The 16,526-nt window shown below is 47.3% G+C and overlaps 4 protein-coding genes across 4 annotated transcripts; all 4 read left to right on the top strand.

Moving 5' to 3' along the window:
• Nucleotides 1-1,731: 1,731 nt before the first annotated feature.
• On the top strand, nt 1,732-4,804 carry DFL_002673 (uncharacterized protein; the record flags this gene model as incomplete). The annotated part of the gene is made up of 13 exons (XM_067631493.1): nt 1,732-1,762; nt 1,868-1,993; nt 2,055-2,122; nt 2,185-2,310; nt 2,367-2,612; nt 2,680-3,135; nt 3,194-3,451; nt 3,504-3,602; nt 3,660-3,850; nt 3,917-4,130; nt 4,186-4,353; nt 4,413-4,535; nt 4,607-4,804. 13 exons carry the CDS (start codon nt 1,732-1,734, stop codon nt 4,802-4,804), a joined length of 2,304 nt encoding a protein of 767 aa, XP_067494033.1.
• A 589-nt stretch (nt 4,805-5,393) lies between these two features.
• On the top strand, nt 5,394-6,582 carry DFL_002672 (uncharacterized protein; the record flags this gene model as incomplete). The annotated part of the gene is made up of 5 exons (XM_067631492.1): nt 5,394-5,424; nt 5,495-5,500; nt 5,575-5,775; nt 5,832-5,967; nt 6,036-6,582. 5 exons carry the CDS (start codon nt 5,394-5,396, stop codon nt 6,580-6,582), a joined length of 921 nt encoding a protein of 306 aa, XP_067494032.1.
• Nucleotides 6,583-11,251: 4,669 nt separating this feature from the next.
• On the top strand, nt 11,252-12,103 carry DFL_002671 (uncharacterized protein; the record flags this gene model as incomplete). Its single annotated transcript, XM_067631491.1, has 2 exons — nt 11,252-11,875; nt 11,939-12,103. The coding sequence occupies 2 exons, from the start codon at nt 11,252-11,254 to the stop codon at nt 12,101-12,103; spliced, it is 789 nt and encodes a 262-aa protein (XP_067494031.1).
• Nucleotides 12,104-13,261: 1,158 nt separating this feature from the next.
• DFL_002670 (uncharacterized protein) lies at nt 13,262-16,263 on the top strand (the record flags this gene model as incomplete). Its single annotated transcript, XM_067631490.1, has 12 exons — nt 13,262-13,351; nt 13,454-13,571; nt 13,640-13,647; nt 13,722-13,841; nt 13,909-14,075; nt 14,137-14,206; nt 14,262-14,519; nt 14,584-14,872; nt 14,930-15,470; nt 15,530-15,582; nt 15,648-15,740; nt 15,794-16,263. The coding sequence occupies 12 exons, from the start codon at nt 13,262-13,264 to the stop codon at nt 16,261-16,263; spliced, it is 2,277 nt and encodes a 758-aa protein (XP_067494030.1).
• Between the last annotated feature and the right edge of the window lie 263 nt (nt 16,264-16,526).

Below are 16,526 nucleotides of genomic sequence, written 5' to 3'. Positions count from 1 at the left end.
AGTACTCTGCCCAACATAGATCATTTGTTTGCCTAAGTCTACAGCCAGCGACGCTTGTCTCCGCCCGCTGAATTTCCCTAAAATCATGCTTTGAAAAAATACGCTTCGTTTTTTCAAATTCCTGTACAGTTAATCCTCAAAACGTAGCCCGTTCGGTTGAAGGGCTATAGTATATACACTCAATTACTTCTTTTTTTCCCCTCAATTTGGTGTAAAACAAATTATCGACTGCAGTACGCCCGTTCCGCGTTTAAATTTAGTGAAGCCCGCCATGTGCAAGCATCTTTGTGTTGGGCGGTGGAGATACCCGATGCGGAAAATTACCGCTGGTCCGCCAAAAACCTTAGCAAGCCCAAACGTCGACATCATTGATCAAGCAACCTCCACCTCAACCTCAAACCACCTGTACTTCCAAACCTGGAAACCGCGTCGGTTCCTTCAGATTTAATTCCTTACTTAATCTACCATCATCATGGCATTCGCGTGGAAACAGGCCGGCGTGAGGTACGTACTACCCTCCCCAACTCTCTCCAATTATGACTCCCGAACACATCCCGAACAGCGACATCTCCACCATTACCGTCTCCGAAGACTCAATTGGCTAACATACCATTACAAAACTATATAGCTACAACAAGTACCTCTCGATCGCCGCTCAGGCCATCCGAAAAAGTCTGAAGGAGCAGACTCGTGTCGCTGCTGAACGACGGAGCGGGAATGAATTGAAGGTCTCCAGATGGGAGGTACGTGGTTGATACTCTATCCCGGTGTATACTCCGGTCCGGAACTATTAGGCTTTATGATAAAACACACTTTTAGATACTATGGATGAATAGGATCAAGTGCTGACTCTATTGTTATACAGAACGGCAAGCAACAGGAGGCCAAGTACTTGGGCAACTCTGAGCAGTAGACGATTGAGGGTCGGAAGTAATCGATGGTTGCTTTGGATTTTTGAAGGATGCATGGAGAAAGTACATATGAGCATTGGAGACGTGGGGATGCGGGGAGTGTACATATAAAATGGATTAAAATATAAAAGGCAGACACTGCCATCTATCAACTGCCGGTTCGGCCAACAAAGAAGGACACACACAAGATACGTTCGCGATATTCGAGGGATATAATCTGCATATCTAGATAGGGATGGCCAGGTCCCTAATTACTTTCCTATATATCCTCTGATATTCAATAAATACGGCTTAGTATCCACAGGTACCTAGTAGTTGTAGTGATATATGCATTGCATTCCGAACTCCAGCTTTAGGCAAAAACACTTAGCTTAAGCATGACAGGGTCGCCTTCCGGATCCAATATAGCCCCGATCTATCTTACGTATGCTTTTCCGTGGTCTCTAATGTGAAAATACTGGATATCGTCGGTACCGAGCCCGATTGGTGACTTTGATTCTCGGGCCGGCTGCAGGCTGAAGAGCAACTTGAGAGGGGCAGAAATAATCCAACAAATGAGCGCTGTCAGAAGCGACGCCCCCACCGATGCGGCAATCAACGTGCTAAGTAATTGACTCGAAAAGAACAAGAAGGCTAAGGGCTGTCTAGTTTACGTACAACCATACCGTTACCATTTTTATGCATCATTCGAGTCCCGAACTCCATTCGCTGATAAGCTCCACACGACCCATAAACGCTTTCCCCGTCCGTCGCCCGAAACAAAGATTAAGCCCTACTACTATCCGGTGCATTTTCCAGAGGAATCACCAGGATACCTAGGATGGCGAACAATAGCGGGGGCTTTAACGACGGTCAGTATTTCTCGGCCTCCCAGTCTGCGACTTGGGCTTGGACATGAACATGTCACATTATTCCTGATATGTCGAATTTTCGCACGCTGATATCGGATCTTATAGCGTTTGCACGTCTCCACGTGTCCGACAAGCCCATCGAGGGCAGGCAAACTACTACTACGACGATATCGTCACCTTCATCCGCGAGCTACAGAGATGTGACGCAACTATTTCGACAGGCCTGCCAGGGTAATAAACTATGCTTCGATATCTCTCTATAAAATATAGTTATTCATATCTTCGATCGTAGGTCTCGACGTGGGGCAGCTTGTGAAAGATCCGAACTTCACATTGTTTGAGGCAGTCGGCGCTTTGGAGGTTGGATCTTTGCGATATCCATGAATATACAATTATATCAGTATACTTACCGGCCTCTTTAGATAATGGACCCAAAGATGGACAGCGGCCTGCTTAAACCGGGTGAAGATGACACCCCTTCGGAGATATACCAACCTGTGCTCCCCGAGGAAATCATTGGCATAATGGATCAATTACTATCGAGCGAGGTGCGTTATCGACAAGTAGTACTCAGCAGAAACTTAAATAGTAACATTGAGTCCAGATGTCATGGCATGATGGCGCAGCCTTATCGCAAACCGTTTTTACCTGCTTGTATATCGACAACCTACTGAGCTTAAATCCTTCCAGTCTTGAAGAAGCCAAGTTCAATCTACCACCTTCGGAGACCCACCAGCCTGGGTCTCCAGCATACCAACTCCTCCACTTGGTCCTTCGAGCATACTGCGTCGGTCTTATCAAGTGCTGCGAACGTGTTAATCTCCAGATTCTGGCCGAACATACATACGAGGTTAGTACCGCCAGCACGAACAAGAGATGCCGAATGATCAAATTGCTTAATCATTACTCTTCGCTAGGAAGAAGACTTCGTAACACAAACCTACAATGTTTCACTTTTAGATTTCATAACCGTCGCCGAAATCAATAAACTTCTGGTCTCTGCTATAGAGTACGTCGATGGTGCCGCAGCGCCATGGCCCAATAACATTAAAATGGCACTTAAGGCCCGTCTAGCTTTCCGAAAGCTATTTCTCACGGAATTATCTCGAGACGTCAAGGAAATGGTTGACAAACGCTCGAATTGGGATGGGTGTATAACCCTGTTGTCAACCATCGGTATTACCAGAAACCTGGGCACAGCTGTTCCTTCAGTGTTTAGTATCGCTGTTCAAAGGAAATTGGCGAGCACGGTCCCTCCGCGCCCGATAGTGCAGATTCCGTTTGAAGAGGCGTTTACAATAGTTTCGAGGTTGTGTAAGGATGCGAAGGAGATCTTGAGGGTCCTAACTTACTCTGGCGCTACGAATCTTATGGTATATATTCACGACATGATATTGACTTGGGGTTGAAAACTAACGGGAGACGATGTAGACTTTCTTTCTCAGATTTACCGCCCGAAAACCGCAGCCGTCGACATACGTTAGATCCCTCTTGCAGACATTGTTTTTCAGCAATCATGTAGCCTTGGGTCGTATGCAGATCAGCCATATCCTCTTAGAGGACGTCAAAGAGTTGTGCCTACCAGCGGATGACCTCTTTGACCCTCGAAATGAACTTTCCGAAATGCCGTCGGACACTCGGTTCCAAATCCACCAGCGGATGAAATGGTTCGTCGAGCGAGCCGGAAACGTATGTTGTTATGTATGAAACGGATTTCCAAGCTAAGGCTAATAGTATGCAGTCGTATATTACCCTTTATCGAACCATCTGCCAGAATCGCTCGAGGTTGAGAAGAAATCTTTGTCATCTAATCGTTGACTGGGATGCATTGCAAATAGAGGTAGGTTACTTTGTGAATGATGACTCCCCTTCATCATCGTCTTCTAACATTTATTAGTGCGAAGAAATCGATGGCGAATTGCAACAACTTATCAAAGAAGAGCCTGTTTTGCATAATGATAATATATCATATGCCTTTTCGCTTTCTTCGTGGGTTTACCACTATAAGCTAAGGCAGATGGAGTGGATCATCTTCCTCGGATTTGAGCTGGAGGTTTATCTACCTCATGAATTCGCTGGAATGTACTGGTGCGTTGTTTCGGAATCGCAGTGATTCGGTAAATTTAACGGACACCAACTAAACATATTGCATAGGTATCTTCAATACTTCCTGCGTACCCGCCTGCAGCATCTGGAACGAATACGGCATTTCGTTCATCCGGGTGTCGCAGTGGATTCTCCACTAGCAGCCACAAGGTCGAAAGAGTGTATTGCGTCAGCACAGGATATTGCGAATGCGCAAGCTACAGTGAATTTTACCTTACTCGAGGCCGCGGCCCTGCAGGAGCTTTGTAGTGCGATGATTTTTGTAAGGATACCCCTCTGCCTTTTCGCCGGAAGGGATGCTAACATCACACCTGCAGCTGTACACGGCGCTTGCAAGACTTGGACTTGTTAAGACACCCCCGCAACCTTATTCTACTGATGTGATGCGGTATGAATTGCGGATGAAGCCGTTTTTGACGATTGGATGTCCGGATGTTGTCCCCTTTGAGGACTTCAAGGCCCTCGTCGATAATCCTGATATCGAGGTAAGATTCTAAATGAAATCGCATTGATTCTGATAATAGGTGTCTAATATTGAAACCAGACAATGGAGATGCTCGAGATGGCATCAGAGAACACGAAGGAGGGGAGGAAGCACTTTGATCTCTTGAGCAAGATGAGCGCCACTTCTTCGCACGCATTGCTCTGCGAAGAAGGCTATCGTTTGGTAAGTTTCTATTCGTCCCCACATTTTTTAAACTCTCATATATATCCTGACCTACTGTTTCCCAACGTTAGAATTTGAGAGAGTACCTCCGATCTTGCATCGGAGCTGGTGTTGCTATTGTCATGCTATCGAAAGCGATAAAAACGGATACTGTGGCAGATGTCGAAGTTGAGATTGACCAAAGGTCCTATCACCCTTGGTTTCCTGTTCCCAGAATATCTTCCAAAAGACGACCGCCATTGCCGGCTGTGCCGCCTACCGGGAGGTAGAGATGCTTTGGATATTATACCTCCTTCTTTTTCTTTTGATTTCGAGTTACACATATACTACACCGCACTTATTGGATATGGAAATAAATGAAAGCATAATGACTTGAAGAATATCTCCACATCAATGGCGGGGATGGATAACTTCGTGATGTATGACATATATCCGAAGCTGTGGTAGTTTGTGCGTTGAACGGTTCGGAAACATGAACCGAGGTTGAAAAATGGGAGTGTTCGAGCATCGAAGTTAGGCAGCTTGCCGACCTTCCTCAATTCGCGCTCGCCTGCCACATGCAAAATTCCGGGGCATCCAAGCATCTACTCAAAGAGGGAACTAGGGGTCTATTCGATGCCATATGATTTGCCGACACGCTAGGAACGCATTAATATTAACGTCTTCCTCGAACTTTTAAACTCGAACTGCTGCTTTCCCTGACTTCTTCATTTCCTCATATTTTTTTAACGGCGACGGGTTTCTTGACGCTCCTTTGTTTCGTCATAACAAATCTAATCTCCAGCCTCAACCAAAGTTACAACTTCTGGGTCCCCGGATTCGCGAATCTACGAATAACTGAACGCCACAATCTCCAAAATGTCGGACAACGTCGCTCATGCTATTGCGGGTTTGTATAGAAATCTACTAGAGCTTTGTGGTTCTCAGCTTTGAATACTAATGTCCTGATCACTTTCTAGGTGCCGGTACGTCAGATTGTCTCCGTTCTCACGTACAACTACATTGGGTGCGATTGCATATAATGCTAACACTAACGCAGGTGGTGGCATTGCCTCCATGGTCTTGACCTACCCGCTTATCACCCTGTCCACCCGCTCTCAAGTCGAAGCCAAGAGAGCCGAAACATCAGTTCTTGATGCTGTTCGCAGGATTATCGCCCGTGAAGGTGTTTCTGGACTGTATGCGGGATTGGAGTCGGCCCTATTCGGGATCAGTGTGACGAACTTCGTGTACTACTACTGTATGTTGCTTTTAATTATATTGAGAAGAAAGTGCGGTTTTCTGACAGGTTTTTAGGGTATGAGTTCTCCCGAGGTGCCTTCGAGAGCGCCAACGTCAGGAGAGGTTTGGGTAAGAAGTTGTCGACGTTGGAGAGTATGGCAGCTGGAGCGTTGGCTGGGTCGGCAACTGTATTGCTCACAAATCCTATCTGGTATGAGATGAAGTCCATGGTTTTGTTTGGTGGCGTTGATAACGATAAAATGCTAATACCTGGTATAGGGTCGTCAATACCCGCATGACAGCTCGCAAGAGCGAGGCGTCTTCCGACCTACCCACCCTTGAGAACCCGCGGCCAACAAAGCCACTGGGAACATTTGGCGTTCTTAGACAGTTGCTCAAGAACGAGGGTTTCAAAGCTCTCTTCGCCGGTGTTATCCCGGCGTTGGTGCTCGTCATCAACCCCATTCTCCAATACACCATCTTTGAGCAGCTCAAGAACTTTGTTGAGAAGAGGAAAGGAAGGAGGCTCGCACCCATGGACGCTTTCTACTTGGGTGCCATCGGCAAACTCTTTGCCACGGGTATCACATACCCATATATCACCGTCAAGTCGCGAATGCACGTCGCGGAAAAGGCCGATAGGGACCCAAGCGTTGTTGGGAGTCTGAAGAAGATTGTACACGAGGAGGGAGTCGGCGGATTGTACAAGGGCATCGGGCCTAAGCTGCTCCAGTCCGTTATCACGGCAGCCTTCTTGTTTGCGTTCAAAGATGCCTTCTACACTATGACAATCAGGGCTCGGGCTAAGGCAAAGTTGGCGGCTTGAGCGGTGAAAGAAGGGGGTTCTATTGCATATTCCAGGCTTTCTTCAACGAGGGACGCTTGCAATGCGATTGCCACCAACTGAGAGATGGCGGTTAAAGTTAAGGTTAAGGTTATGGCCATTTCCTTTATCAAAGGCAGGGGCAGGCTGGATAATTTCTTTCTTTCTTTGCCTAGAGCGGTGTTTTTTCTTTCTCTTTCTTTTCTTCCTTTCTTTCTGGCTTTAGAAAAGGTGGATGTATTATACATAGACGATCGATCATGAACTTTTACCGGCGGGCGCGTGTGGTACTTTGTAATGAAACCTAGGTGGTGCTAATGCTCAATTCGTTGGTATTCCTTCTTATGATCTTTTTAAAATTGCATTCGCACGTGAATCGACACATTCAGGGAGAACAGGGGAGTGAAGGCCATCCATCAGGATCGACAGAATCGTTAACCTGTTGGGGTGGGAAAGCAATCAAAACGAGGTTCTGAAGCCTTTCGGCTATCGCTTGAATCGATTAAATCCAGCAGGCAACGATGAAAGGGAAGGGAAGAGGGCACTCCTCTCCCCGAAGTGCACTCGAAGCCGTGTCCGAAGATCCCTTAATTCCCTTCAAATAAAGTACCCACGGGCGAATCCTTGCCACTCGTTTACAGTGTTTGGAAAGGATGGCGTCGTACAACCCCACAAGCCTTATTTCCCACAAGCTTTAAAGGGGCATGTATGTGGATAGGAATATGGGGCATGGCATATGGCGGGGCAGACTTTATGTAATTCTTTGATTCCTGGAGAACGGAAAAAGGGTCTCCATGCGCAGGCAGGCCTAAGATTCTTGGAATTCATTTGTGCAGTATAACGAGACTTTGGTATTGATAATTTTTCGGGTCTTGGAACCGGTACCAATTTAATTTTTCTAATCTACGGGAACAGCGGAACAAAGCTCTCCGCAAAAGACCTCATACCAGAGGCTAAAAAGAATACTCGAACACGAAATTCAGGCCGACGTTGCAACCGCCTTTTGCGGGTTTTCAGCTAGGTGCATATACATTTTGTCGCTGAATGGCTGTTTACGGTTTACGCCGAAAAAAAAAAAAAAAAAACCTTTCGAAATAGAAGTGCCCAGGACCATTTGGCGAAAGTGATGGCGCATATAAGGTGTAGTATGCATGTTTTTAAAAATGGATTTTTGACAGCCCACTAGCTGCTGAATATATGGCCCACCTGCTAAATCCGAAGAGAATGGCATTGTGCGCATTAACCGCATAAAAGCTTGGGTGCGATCTTTTCATGGCAGGTCCGAATCTCCACAAAATCTCGAATCTTCCATATTTTTGGTGTTTTTGAATCTCCACAAAAACATTTGGCGATGTTACCTTCTGAAAAGCCAGGTCGGTTAGATCGTGATAGTAGCCCACCGCTAATACGTAACGCTTGTCTTTTTGATTTGACATCCGCATCTTGTCGATTTTGACAATCTGCAAGCCCAAGATTCTTAAATTAAAAAAATTCTACTCTCGAGCTCTCTAGGCGGTGCGGTTGGACTATCTGTAGGGAACTGTGATTGGGTGTTGTGAGCGTTTCACGATGATACATGCTAATTTGTAAGGGCTGGCGCTTTTTATTTTTTCGCTCTGTATGGCATTCCCTCTCTGAGAGACATCTCCAAACATGTTTACTGAGCGTACTTGCAGGTCCAACCGTGCTACCGAAACGCTGGCTTCGTTCGAAGAGAGTGAGAAAGAAAGAAAAGCCGGGATGGGTTTTATTCTGGGGTTACGTCAAAGGATTTGCCAGTTGCACGAGGAGTAATCCGCAGTTTACCGTCAGTTGTCGCATGTCGGTAGGCAGAACCCGACGATGCGGGAAGGAATTCATGGAAAGAATGACACGGCTCGATCGGTAAGAGATGTTTTGCATTAACAAGATGGAAATACGAAGGAAGAAAGGAAAACAGGCAGGTAAGCAAGTTTATTACGATTTCCAAATGGCTGGGGACTTCCTTCCTATCGTGAATCAAGCGCGGGTTCGTGAAAAGTTGGTAATGGTAGCGATCTTTTTGGCATTCCGAGGTAATACGGTTATGTGTACTATGTAAGTACCTTAGATAGTGATACCCGAATTGAAATTCTTCTACGGGATGAGGCAGGTACGAAGCATCAACCATCAGAGACTTTCGTTGATAGTTAGATTCCATTTTGTTATCACACCTTACATACCGAGGAAGCTCTCGTCGAATCGATTAAACATCTTGGACATCGGATTTGGAAGTTTTATGCTCAAACACCAAAAAACCGCAGCGCCTGCGTCTGCCCCTTTTCTGATCGGGGCTTAAGTGCAGATTTCATGCCCGGTGATGAAAGGCCTTTAAACAGAGAGCTTTCCCAGGAACGGCGCAAGACAACTTGAAACGGCAACCTGGTAGGGGACAGGGCTTGGACAGGGCCCGCTGGTACCGACCAGTCAGGATTCTCGTTTACCCCGCAAGTCAAGACAACAAGGACAAAACCATGCAGGTCTTCCAAAGTCAGGACCAGAATAGAGTCGATGGTTACATGGAAATTCACCTTCGGCCGGCGGTCGAGCACCAGCCTCCCCTAGGATTCCGAAGGAGCCAGCGGAAGGCATCGATATAACCGAAGCTATAAGAAGTTTATTAGGATCTCACCAGGTTGGAGTTTCCACCTCCGGTGAGGCGTTCGAATGTGACAAAGAGCTGCAGCGGAATTTATAGCAAGACGGGTTATATCATTTTGAATTTTTTGAGTTTTATGAATAATATGATTTTCGTCGTGACGAGATCTCGAGATTGATGTTGAGGAGCTCGAGAGATGGGAAGACGGCAATCGACGAGGATTGGACTTCCAATGGTTCCAAATGCGGTGTGTTGGGATTGTCAGGAACACGGCCAACTGTTGCACCAACATCCAACCAACGCAAATGTTCAAACATACCGACGTCGGCCGGCTGATAGCTTCAAACATCGTTTCATGATTGCCATGTGTGCTATTCTTATTCGAGTCCCAACATCATGAATCCCCTCCAGTCACTCGCCTCTTCGCTTTGCGTACTCCTGCCCAGCCGTCGGTCATGCAAGACGGGATTTCATCTTCGATGAATGTCTACGCCTGTTGGCATCGAGTGTCACATTTTGTTTCGTCCCACGACAGCCCTCCAAACTCCAACTAGCTAACCGCAGACAGCTCACAGCTCGAGACGATATCAAAGTTATCGTGGTGCATGAACAGGCGCCACTTCCACCGCGTACCGCAATGTTTTTGTCCTGTTGTGATCTTGAAGAGCAAGTCCATGACGTCCAACCCGCTGGAGAACGTAGATCTCAACAAAACATCGAATCGATGGGAAGCGGGATGAGGATCCCCGGAGGGAACATGTGCAGGCTTCCAAATGGTCGTTCCGGTGCATGCATCTGCATGAGGTCTGGTTCTCTCGGGCTGCAAGGAACCATCGCTTTGGGCCAATACAGACGCCGCCTGGGCCCGGGCCAAGGCACTAGAGGGTCGCAAGAGCCAACCTCTCTTTTCACCCCCTGCGCAAAAGAAAAACCCAAGGATATTAAATGAAGGGATTGAGTCCAATTGATTCGGGGGCCTTGTCCTTTGCGTAACCTATCATCCTCCCCTAAAGGTTAATCAGCCCCTTGATGAGACACACTGACAGCGGTTCATATTGTCAGCCGGCACCGCAATTGCAACTGCAACCATAACCGGACATACAGCCAAACAGCCCATACGACAAGCCAAAGCACGACCAGCCAGGGGAATCGCTCGCTGGTTCCCAATAGCGCCTGTTTTAAATAATCGGCCTGCTGCACAAGTTTGCGCCTCTCTTTTCTGTTCTTCTCTCCTCTCCTCCTCTCTTCAAACCATCAACCGACGGTTTTTTGTTTTTCAAACCTTCAAGCAGGCTTCTGGTCTCGATCACTGGGTTGGATTTAGCGCTACACTCCTTCGTGCCGAATCAACACCAATTACACTCCTTTTATATCAAGCTGCTCGATATTTCAAAGTAACTTTATTTTGTCTTCCGTTACGACTTGACTTCTTGACGAGGTTGAATTCTATATTTCATTGTTCGAAGCCTCCTTTTCAATTTCTATTTCAGCAAATTGTAGCAATTCTTTGGATCAGGTTCAATCCAGTAGTCGACCAGGTGTCTCTTGCCAAACGGGAAATATATTTCAACAGGTCTTTGCGGTCGTTATTTCTGTTATCAGAATTTGTAAGTTCGAAACTCTGCAGCGCCCCATATGCGGGATCCGTTATACGCACCCCACCCATACCTACATGCCCCCGGTATTATATTTTATAATCAACCGCATGGATGATATTCAATCCTTGGTACCTTGGAACTCTCGAAGACAAGTTCGAGTACCAACCGATGTGAATATGCAACATGACACAACACATACTAGCCTTCCCTCGACGATCTACGACACACAGCTCGACCCCCCCCCTCCCAATTATAATTTGACACCATTCTAACATCATCTTTTTCCTAGAACGATCTTCTTGCCTTCCCAGAACACCATCGTCTCATCTTCCTTGACGGATTGTATCGACGATTAATCCATTTGGTTACGTGCCAGGTCACTTTCCAAATCCCACATTCATAGAATCCTCAATTTCAATCAGCTTCAACAACCAATCAACCCTTCACAACCATCAAAATGCGTTCGGTCGTCCTCTCCATCGCTGTGCTCGCTGCCAGCGCCCTCGCCTATCCTGTTAAGGAATGCACTCGCAAGGTCAACAAGCACACTGCCGTCCAGTATGTTGACTTGACCGTCACCAAGACCGTTTATGTTACGGAAGGTGCCGCCCCAAAGACACAGACAAAGCACGCTGCTCCCAAGCCAAAGGTGACCACGGTCGTCTATGTCGAACCACCACCAGTTGAGACTCCAGCCTACCAACCACCAGTCTACAACGCCCCGGCTCCATCCCCAAAGCCATCTCCAGCTCCAGCTCCAGCTCCAAAGCCATCTCCATCTCCGGTCCCAGTTGTTGTCCCAGCTCCAGCTCCAGCTCCAGTTGCTCCAGCCCCGGTTGGCGATGACCAGAAGTGCCTCGAGACCCACAACAAGTTCAGGGCTGCTCACGGTGCTCAACCACTCACCTGGAGCCAAGAGATGGCCGACTTCGCCCGTGATAAGACCCAGGACTGCACCATGCATCACTCTGGTGGTCCATATGGTGAGAACCTTGCCTTCGGTTACACTGATGTCATTGCCGCTGTCACCGCTTGGTATGAGGAGAAGAACCAATACAACCCTGCCGCTCCAGGCTTCCAGGTAAATAACAACTCCCCAATCTTTCCTCTCTTCAAAACATACATACTGACAGCCTCTTTTTAGTTGTCCACCGGTCACTTCACCCAGCTCATCTGGAAGGCTACCACTGAGATCGGTTGTTACAACCGACAGTGCGGTGGCAGCCAGTACCTCATGTGCGAGTACAGGGCCCCCGGCAATGTCGTCGGCGAAAACGGCAGGTACTTCACCGAGAACGTCCAGTTGTAGTTGTCCATCTCGGATACAATTTTGAATTCGCTTTCCGAATGATCTCATTTACACTGGAGGTTATCGGGTCCCTTTTTTTTGTACCGACTCAGGGGCTTTCACTTTTCCAAGTGACCTGGGAGGTCTTTTGAAATACTTCCTTTGTTAAAAAAAACATCCTTGTTTCTGTGCATTTCCTTGTTTATTCTCTTTCTTCTTATGTATTACTACTTCTTTTATCTAGTGCATCTCATTAGCGTGCGGTAGCGAATTCAAGTGATTTGAAGACATGAGGAACGGTATCATAAGCGCCAGAGACATCACGACCCGACTAATGTCCATACAATTACTACATGTTGTCGCCTGGAGCTACCTGTAACATAGGGATGCATGAGATATAACATTCTACAGCGGCGCTGGTTCGCCCTCTGGTAATACTTGGCTGTAGTTTTTCGTAGATTTCATAACTTATAGGAGCAAATCCTAGCCCGTCTGGGCCAGATATAGTCGTTGGATGTCTGACTTGACGTACATCCTACATGTACGCTACATGCAAACGACCGTTTATCACTCCGATCTAACCATAAAATGAAAAAGACGGACAGCTCCGGCGAACAGTCCTCTACGGTCCCAAAGTGTATTTATACAGAAAAACATAGACATATCAAAAACTGCATTCGGTGCATGACTATAATACCAGCCGTCATGCATACGAGCCTCTTGCGCAATCGCTCGCCGAATAAGTCCGACCTGCAGGGGAACTATAGTCGAAGCCTGGAGGCAGCTGTCGGGTCGCCTTTGCTGTTTCGGGGCCAAGCAAGAACTTAATAATCGTTAATGTGACATCTTGTAAAGCCTAACTTGACCGGACGTCGACGAGGCCGGACACATTATAAAACCGTATTCTGAGACTTTTTCCAACCGGCACTCCCCCTCTTCTTCTTCCTTCTCCACCATTTTACTCCTCCTTGGACCTGTTGGTGTTACATCTATATCTGCTACAGTTTCCGTTGTTGTCGTAATCGAGATCCTTCCGAGGTCTCAACACACATCCCACTTCCAAGCCAAGAAAACTACAACATCCCAGTCGCCATTCGCCGAATCCACTTTCTACCTTTTGCATCATCCAGCATTCACCCTGCAGCGGACAAAAAAAAAAAAAAAGGTCATCCTATCACCATGGCGACTTCGATACCCCTTCAAAGCGGTGATAACGGTAAGCCGAAACTCAAGCTCACCAACCAGCTTGCAAACAGTACCAGCCCATATGTACGTTCGTCTACGTTTTAAGCCATCACTCCCCGCCCCCACGTTTCGAGATGGCGGGGCAAAAAAGTCACAGTTGCTAACTGGCGAGATCCGCTGCTTCAGGTCCGCTCCCACGCAAACAATTTGACGGCATGGCAACAATGGACGCCGGAGAGTTTGGCGCTGGCGAAGAGTGAGAATAGGTTGATTTTTTTGAGCAGTGGATATTCTGCTTGTCATTGTATGAGCTCGTCCTTCCTTGGATGGTGACAGACGGAGCACTAACTCTAGCTCTCCGATCGCGTGTAGGGTGTCATGTATGCCCCCCCGTATAATCCGAAACTCGGCTTTCCCGTCGTTATGGAGGGTCTGGATACTGATGTTAGGATAGGTAATGGAGCGAGAGAGCTTTCAAGACGCCTATGTCGCCAGGATTCTCAACGACAACTTCATTCCCATCAAGATTGATAGAGAGGAAAGGCCGGACATTGATAGGATATATATGAACTACGTACGTGGACCTTCTGGATCGATACATACTCGCGTGGGACTCGACGGCTGATTGTTTGGTTGATTAGGTCCAAGCGACGACGGGCTCCGGAGGATGGCCGCTTAACGTCTTTTTAACTCCAAATCTGGAACCAGTCTTTGGTGGGACATATTGGCCTGGGCCGAATGCTACTGACGGACCGTCAATGAAGGACCAGATTGGCTTTGTTGAGGTTCTCGATAAGATGGTTAAAGTGTATGGCCGCCTAGTCGAGATACTCGTGTGGCGAAGCCGGAGGCTAACTGTATACGTGCAGGTGGAAGGAACAACAGGACAAATGTCTTGCATCGGCCAAGGATATTCTGAAGCAGCTCAAAGAATTCTCGGTACGTATTTTGTCTCTTGGGGTTATGCGGTACACCGGATCTGACATTAGGACAGGACGAGGGGTTGAAAGAGCAAGGCGACAGTCAGGACGGGGTTGAAATTCTTGAGATCGATTTGCTCGAGGAGGCATATCAGCACTTCCTTAGCCGCTATGACACCACGAATGGCGGATTTGGCACCGAGCCCAAGTTCCCTACTCCGACAAATCTCGCCTTCTTGCTTAGGTTGAGCAGCCTGTCATCGGTTGTTGAGGATGTAGTTGGCGACGTGGAATGCGAAAGAGCCAAGTTTATGGCGGTGACGACACTAAGGGTGAGGGGATAAAACATGTTTACAAAGGACGAGTGTGGGAGAGATGCTAATGATGGGACTGCAGCATATGAGTCGCGGTGGGCTTCACGACCATATAGGAAATGGCTTTGCAAGATACTCTGTCACTGCGGATTGGAGTCTCCCTCATTTCGAGAAGATGCTCTATGATAATGCCCAGTTGATATCTGTGTACCTTGACGCATACCTGTTGACCAAAGACAAGGAAATGCTAGATGCGGCTCTCGATGCGGCTGACTACTTGTGCTTGGGGCCATTGGGCCACAAGGATGGTGGTTTCTACTCCGCCGAGGATGCAGACTCCTATGCCCGAAAGGGTGATACTGAGAAGAGAGGTACTCAATCGGCCCTTGCTGCTGTATCGAATACATCGCTAACGCATATGTTTTTAGAGGGTGCTTTCTACGTCTGGGATAAGAAAGAGTTCATCAAGGTTCTAGGTGAACAGGATGCAGAGGTTTGCTCCAAGTACTGGGGCGTCAGAACGGATGGCAATGTCGACCCAGCGAGAGATATTCACGATGAATTTTTGCATCAGAATGTTCTACAGATATCCCATACTCCTGCCCAGATTGGCTCCATGCTCGGGCTCACCGAAACTGCTATCAGCGAAAAGATAAAGAACGGGAGAGCCAAACTCCGAGATTACAGGGAAAGAGAAAGGCCACGTCCTATCCTCGATGACAAGATTCTGACTGGGTGGAACGGACTTGCAATTGCTGCTCTGTCCCGCTTGGCTGCTGCCCTGGAAATCATCGACGTCGAGAAATCGAAGTTTTATCTCAACAAGGCTATCCGAGCTGCCGAGTTCCTTAAGAAGAATGTATTCGACCCGAGGACTCTTGGTTTAAAGCGTGTTTGGCGGGAAGCTCCGGGTACCACGAAGGCATTTGCGGATGACTACGCATATCTCATTCATGGATTGATTTCTTTGTATGAGTGCCCCGGTTTCAAATTTAAGTTCTCCGACCTAGCACTAACCTTTTTTCTAGATACGAAGCGACTTTCGATGCGAGTTGGCTACGTTGGGCGCATAGTCTCCAAGGTTGGTACTTGCATTGATACAACATTCACAATCAATTTATATCACTAATGCATAATTCATGTTAGCCGCGCAAACAAAGTTGTTCTGGGATGAAACTCAAGGTGGTTTCTTTTCTACGGAACGGGATGCACCCGATCTGATCTTGAGACTGAAAGATGGTAAATGCTACCGCCAACATTTCATTTTTGTTATATAAGCTAATAACACACAGGGTTGGACTCTGCCGAGCCATCTACGAACGGCATATCGGCTGGAAACTTGTACAAACTCGGGAGCCTGCTTGGGGATGCTTCTTTCTCCACCCTGGCCTCTAAGACTTGCAACGTCTTCTCAACAGAGTTGATGCAACACCCATTCCTGTTCTCAACAATGCTGCCGTCTGTTGTCGCCTCGAACCTTGGGACCGGAACCGTCATCCTCGCGGGCAAGAAATCGGACCCGACCATCTTGGCATACCGGGCAAAGCTCAGGACACGGTCGTTCACAAATACCTCGGTCCTATTCGTAGACCCCACGGAAAAGAGCGATGACATCACGTGGTTCACCGGAAAGAACGAAGTCCTTAAGAATATTCTTAAAAGCGCTGAAACCAAGCCAGTGGTCCAAGTCTGCCAGAACCAAACCTGCGTCCCCCTTACCAAGATCGAAGAACTCGAAGCCAAGTTCGCAGAATTGGGTTAAAGTGTACCGAGGATCGGACGGTGTTCTTCCGTAAAAGCTATGGGTTATTTTATTTTATTTTGCCAGCATCAGCGAAACGGGCGGGGATGTTTTAAGTAAGTAGGGTGTTTAAAGTTAAAGTCTTTTTTTATTGGAAGACTACTGCTGCTATGATGCATTTTCGAGGAGGCATTTTGGAGTCTGGGATATTGTATAAAATTACTACTGCTTGGTACTTAGAAGAGATGTTGGCTGGTAATTCACGATTTTTGCCCGTTTTGCGG

Source organism: Arthrobotrys flagrans (assembly GCF_004000055.1).
Source record: "Arthrobotrys flagrans strain CBS H-5679 chromosome Unknown unitig_3, whole genome shotgun sequence".
Taxonomy (NCBI): domain Eukaryota; kingdom Fungi; phylum Ascomycota; class Orbiliomycetes; order Orbiliales; family Orbiliaceae; genus Arthrobotrys; species Arthrobotrys flagrans.
The sequence above is the reverse complement of the archived record's forward strand: the minus strand, read 5'-3'. Positions and strand labels throughout refer to the sequence as shown.